We start from the raw sequence: 5,808 nt of genomic DNA, 5'->3' as shown, positions 1-5,808 counted from the left end.
AAAAAAAATGCTTCTAAAGGATAAAACATTTTGTCTCAAATCATGATACTAATGAAGACACTGCTGTTACTAAATCATAATTTGTCACTGACACCTGTGTGCATAAAATTGTGTTTGTGTGTGTATGTGTGCTCACCATGATTCATTCTGATCATTTTAAACTCAATTGGTGTTCTTCAGTGTCACTGAGTCAGTGCAGCTCATAGCAACCCTTATTCATCCTGAATCATCCTCACAAATGCTGCTCCTGTGTCCTACCTTGTCCAGGATCTTTCTCTGTTTTTTCACCAGGACTGATACGCTTTTCCAGGGACTGGTCTCTCCTGATAATATTTCCAAACACACGAGGCAAAGTCTTGCCACCCTTGCTTCGAAAGAGGATTCTGACTTTACTTCTTCCAAAAGCACAGTTTGTTTTTGCAGTCGTGTAGACAGGGTCACTTTAAGTCAGAACCAAGTTGGTGGCATCTCCTGGCATTCCATGGCACTTTGAATATTCTTTGCCAGTACATAATTGAAATGCATTGGTTCTTCTTTGAGCTTTCTTATAGAATGCCCATTTTCACACACATATGAGGCCATTGAACATGCCATGGCCTGAGTCAGGTGCCCTTCGTCCTCAAAGTGATGTATCTTTATTGTCAACAATTTAAAGAAGACTTATGAAGCCGATTTACCTAATAGCTATGTGTCAGTTGATCAGCTCAATAGTAATTCTTAAATTTGGAGCTTTTAAGATGAATACATACTGTACACCTGAACAAATGTGATATAAAATGACACAATAATGTTATTTCATTTTATTTAAGTGGTGCTCATGTCTTCCCATACAGAATAAGTTTCTCTAGATAAAATAGGTTTCTGAAACAGCTTCGTAGTGAATAGGATGTTTTAACCAAGAGAAGGAACACCATTTGCATGGTGGAGAGAATATTGCCTTTGCCAAACAGAAGAGCCAGCATGGGCCCCCTGCTTCACAGGTATGTACTGGCTGTGTGGCTATGTTGAAGCATTTCAACTTTCTTGCTCCCAATCCATAAATTGGACCTAACCATCACCCTTCCTTGATGGATATGAAGATAATGATGAGTGTGCATGTGTGTGTGTGTATGTTAAATCCTGTGTGTAGTGTCAGTGTCATGGAATAGGACTCTAAAGAGAGCAACTGCTATTCAGATAAATTTGTAAATTACAGCTTCTATTCTGCTCGCAAACACAAAGTTTTCAGACATTTAAATTAAAGGTCTCAAATGAGGACTTTGGAGGATACACAAGTGAAATTCTACCAGAACATTACAATGACTGTATTTAACAAATGCCCACCACACCCTAGTGTTGCCTGCTGAAGCTCCCAATGCTACTGCTTTCTTCAACAGAGGAGGTTCCTTTTTAGTTCTTTGCATAATGGAAGAAGGAATTCCCTAAATATATTTTAAAGGCTTATTTTCATTAACATAAAAATTTTTGGTTTTTTAAAGATTTATTTCAGTGATTTGTATTAACTGACATTTTGCACTATTGGATAGGAAGCTCTACCTTCTAAGTATAATAATTTGCATGGGGAAATGCAATATCAATTATAAATTTCTCTTCCTATAAGAAATAAAACATTGATTAACAGAATCACATGCCTTGGACACAATATTGTGAGGAAAAAAACAAACAAGCTAACAAATATAAATGAGCTGTAGTAATTTTGAGGACAAAGTTGTAACTTTGAAAATTAAGATGTGCCTGACCCGAAGTATGGCATTTCCTTTTGCATGTGAAAGCTGGACCTATACATAAGGAGGACCGAAGGAGAACAGATTTCTTTGAACTCGGTCAAACACACGATATCCTGCAGGGAGAACGAACAAATCTGTCTTAGAAGTGTCAGTAGCATGCTCCTTAGAAGTATGGATGGTGAGAGTTCTTGGGGACCAATCAGGAGGGAGGGACCAATCTCTGGGGAAAGGGATGCATTTTGAAAAAGAGAGGGTCATTCGGGGTCATAGACAGCAGTGATAGTGAGGATGTTGCAGGACTTGACAGTGCCTCTTAGCTGTGCAGACAGGATCACTGAAAGTCAGAGCCAACACAATGGAATCTACCAACAGCATCAACGAACTGCAGCAAGGAGAATTAACAAGTCTACGTTGTTTTCTTCAAGAAAAACAAAGCAGAAAAGTTCATATAATGAACATAGTAAAAGGTATAATGTCTTATGAATTGACATCTCAAACTATAAGATATGATTTCTTAAAAGTTTAAAATTAATTGTAATGTCTTGCATATTTCTAAAACAATTCCAATAACAAATTTTGCTCATTTTCTCTCTAAATCATCCTATCCCTATTTTTTATTTCTGCATTAAAGCACAGCAATTACAAAACCAATTTAGCTGTTTATTATTTAAAATACAGTACTATTTTGTTTCACTAGCACTTAAAAAAATTTTTTTTTCAAAATCATAGAAGTTCTGCATTGATATCTTTAAAGCTTCTTCTAAGAGAAAAAACACACTTTCCTGTTCTGCAATATTTAATTCCTTGTTTTAAAATATTGCTTTTATTTGTAAAATAGCCTTATGTGAAAACATGGAATTTATCTACAGAGAGGAGATAAAAAATATTAAATATTTAAATAATAAGTTGCTTTTGTAAATATCCCAAAGTAACACAAAAGGAAAATAATAAACATAGAGAAAATATTAGCAGTCCAAATTAGGTTTAAGTAATAACCCAAAATAACATGGACAAGTCAGAGAATTACACTGAATTCAATTTCCTTTCCATAATATAATGAGATGTCCAGTTAAAAGGAAGTTATAGGGATAAAAATCAACAGGTATTTTAAAACATTCAGACCACTGAGTTGTATGGTGCATTAATTGTAGGTCTATAAAACTATTTTAAAAGATCAACAGGCATACCATGAAAAGCAAGAATATGGAATGAGTTAGGCATTCAAAAACATGGTACTCAGAAAATTTCAACTCTAGTTCCCTCTTTCCCACATCATCATATCTTATAGATAATTAAAAGTAGCAGGTCAATTAATATGGTAGGGACAAAAACATTCAACAAGTATTTTCAATAAAAATATCAAATCAGCCATATAAAGTCTTCTAAAATATCTAGCCATCAAGTTCCCAAGAACTGATATGTGGATCTTACTTAAATAGGACAAGAACGGCATCCAAACATAATGTAAAATAAAATATTCTAGAGTATGTACCAAAGAAGTAGGTCTTCCAACAGAATAGCTTTATATTCATTTTAGAAATATATTTCATATGTATTTCTAAATCTATATGGACATTCAATTGACCTCATAAAGTTGTCACGTTCCATTATGAATATATTCTACATGATCATATGCAAATGGTGCTAGAGATCATCTTTTTTCAAGACTTGCCATCTTGAAATAAAATAAAATTTTCAAAGAAGCATATATTCTGGAACTGTACAAAGTAAAATTGGTAGTTTTTGAATTATTAAATGTTTTGACCAGGTCATCTTAGTACTCCTGATTTACTTGATGCCATTACATTTCATCAATAACTATCCATTACACAACATTATAAAGAGAAACAACGACAATTCCCAAAGACGTATTCTAACAACAATAATAAAGAGATCATACCTGGAAACAGCTGCTTCGTTGGGGCACTGAGTTGTGCTTGCTTTGAGACTCTGTAAGCAGTATCTGAACCTTTTGCGTTCTTTCTGTTTGTGCAAAATCCCGTTGTTTTTGATATTCCCTCTGGAGAATTGTGAAAATCTAGTGCTTTTAGTACATCAATTGGAGTGGCTGAAAAATAAATTTGAAAAAAAAAATTAAGTAATAAATTATTATTTTTAACAGCAGAAATCGTTTGTCACTCCTCTCTTCTAATCTGTTTATCACCTGCCCACTTTGACTCAATTTCCTAACATTTGAGTAAGACGATTGAGGAAGGTGTGCTGGAGGTGGAGGGTGTTGATGTTGGATACAGTAAAGTCAACCTCACAGGTTTTCACGAGGTTTTTGCAGGCTGGAATTTTTTCAGCTTGGAAAACTGAAGACCTTCAACAAGACGGATTAACCCAGTGGCTGCGTCGATGGGTTCAAGTACAAGAACAATTCTGAAGATGACAGAGGACAGGAAGTGCTTCATTCTGTTGTTCACGGGATCTCTGTGAGTCAGAACTGCCTCGAAGGCATTTAACAACCATTGTCACAGAAGTAGACTGACAGGTATTTGTCCTGGACAGCCAGTAGAAGACTTTGAATATACCAATTTACTAATAATGTAATTCATCTCAAGTTTAATTGATGAAATGTTTAATCACTCCAAGCAATGATATTATTTTGAATTAAAGTTAATTCTAGCACCTTTACATTTTCCCTTTATTTCTAAACTAACTCAACTAGTTGAACTCAAGTTTTTCTATTTGGGTTTTACTCAATAATTCACAAGTCAATCATAGATGATTTTGAATTTTCAAATTTATAACTAATAGTTTAACATTTTAAAACTTAATTATTAAGCCATATCATAAATACAAAGAGACGTTGAAGCTTGTTTAAGGTGATATTCAACATAATATAATTTTATATGTTAGAGTGTCTAACATTAGACTTTATTTAGAGCTGAATCAAGCCCAAAGCACAGTTTTTCCAACTCCACTCTGTAACAGCTACCACAAGTTATAGTGACATGGCCAACATACAAAATCTTACACTTTCTGTTTTTGAACTGGACCTATTTGTATAAACTGGCTTTCATAGACACTCATGGCCCCTGGGCATCAAATACATATCAGATTAAACCAGTAAGCAAGTCAGAAAATGAATCATGTGGTATAAGCATAGTCATACACATTTTATAATCCTTGATACTCAAATTATTTATTTGCTACTGGATTTCTATTTTAAGGAGCACTGATGGTGGTGTGGGTAAAATATTGGGCTGTTAACCTCACAGTCAGCCATTCAAGCCCAACATCTGCTCACCCGTGGGAGAGAGATGAGGCTGTCTGCTCCCATAAAAATGCACAGTTCAGAAACCCAATTTAGTGTTAGTATGAGTCAAAATCAACAAATGGCAGTGTGTTTCTTTTTTGCTCTTGTTTTTTTCTTTTATGCTAACTGTATTCAAAAATAAACAAAATATAGAGAGAATGTTATGTTAAAGATCAGTTAGCATGTATGAGAACTTGACTTTAGCTCGTGTATTTGCAGTCCAATTGGGAGCCACTACCTACACCCTACAAGTATGGATGGGGCAGAATCTACTCAACAGATATGGAGAAGGCAGTATCTACAATTATATATATGTACACAGTCTGTATGGTAAAAAAGACCACGACTGCCTGAAAGTTACAGCTAACAGTACTAAATTGAAATTATTCAGTTAAAAATAATAATAGTACACAGTTTGTAAAACACAATAGATTTGCCATCATATTTAATAATACAAGATGTTTATGAATAAATTGATTCTGAGAGTGCTAAATAAGGATGAAAATAGGAGGCGTTGTAGAATGAAAAATGCCAACATTAGAGTTTATTTCACAAAGTATAAGGTAACCTACCAACAGTAGTGTTTTGTTCATTGAAAATTATCATTTCAACCAATTTTTGCTTATAAAAATTATCAATCTGTTTTATCATTTCATACAACTTTCCTCTAGTTCTTAAATGCTTCCTCCCCCACTATCATGATCCCAATTCTACATTACAAATATGGCTACACCGGAAGATGTACATTGGTACAGATAGGAACTGGAAACACAGGGAATCCAGGACAGATGATCCCTTCAGAACCAGTGGTGAAAGTGG

General features: G+C 34.5%; 1 protein-coding gene across 1 annotated transcript in view; it reads right to left on the bottom strand.

The window, feature by feature from the left end:
- COL11A1 (collagen type XI alpha 1 chain) overlaps nucleotides 1-5,808 on the bottom strand; it is a 227,649-nt gene that overhangs the window by 219,392 nt on the left and 2,449 nt on the right. Inside the window, exon 2 of the mRNA XM_004699558.2 lies at nucleotides 3,628-3,795. Within this exon, the coding sequence (XP_004699615.1) occupies nucleotides 3,628-3,795 (168 nt within the window). The remainder of the gene's footprint in view (nucleotides 1-3,627; nucleotides 3,796-5,808) is intronic.

This window comes from Echinops telfairi, unplaced genomic scaffold, assembly GCF_000313985.2.
Source record: "Echinops telfairi isolate 266 unplaced genomic scaffold, ASM31398v2 ScPeMD7_443;HRSCAF=831, whole genome shotgun sequence".
Classification (NCBI taxonomy): Eukaryota; Metazoa; Chordata; class Mammalia; order Afrosoricida; family Tenrecidae; genus Echinops; species Echinops telfairi.
The sequence above is the reverse complement of the archived record's forward strand: the minus strand, read 5'-3'. Positions and strand labels throughout refer to the sequence as shown.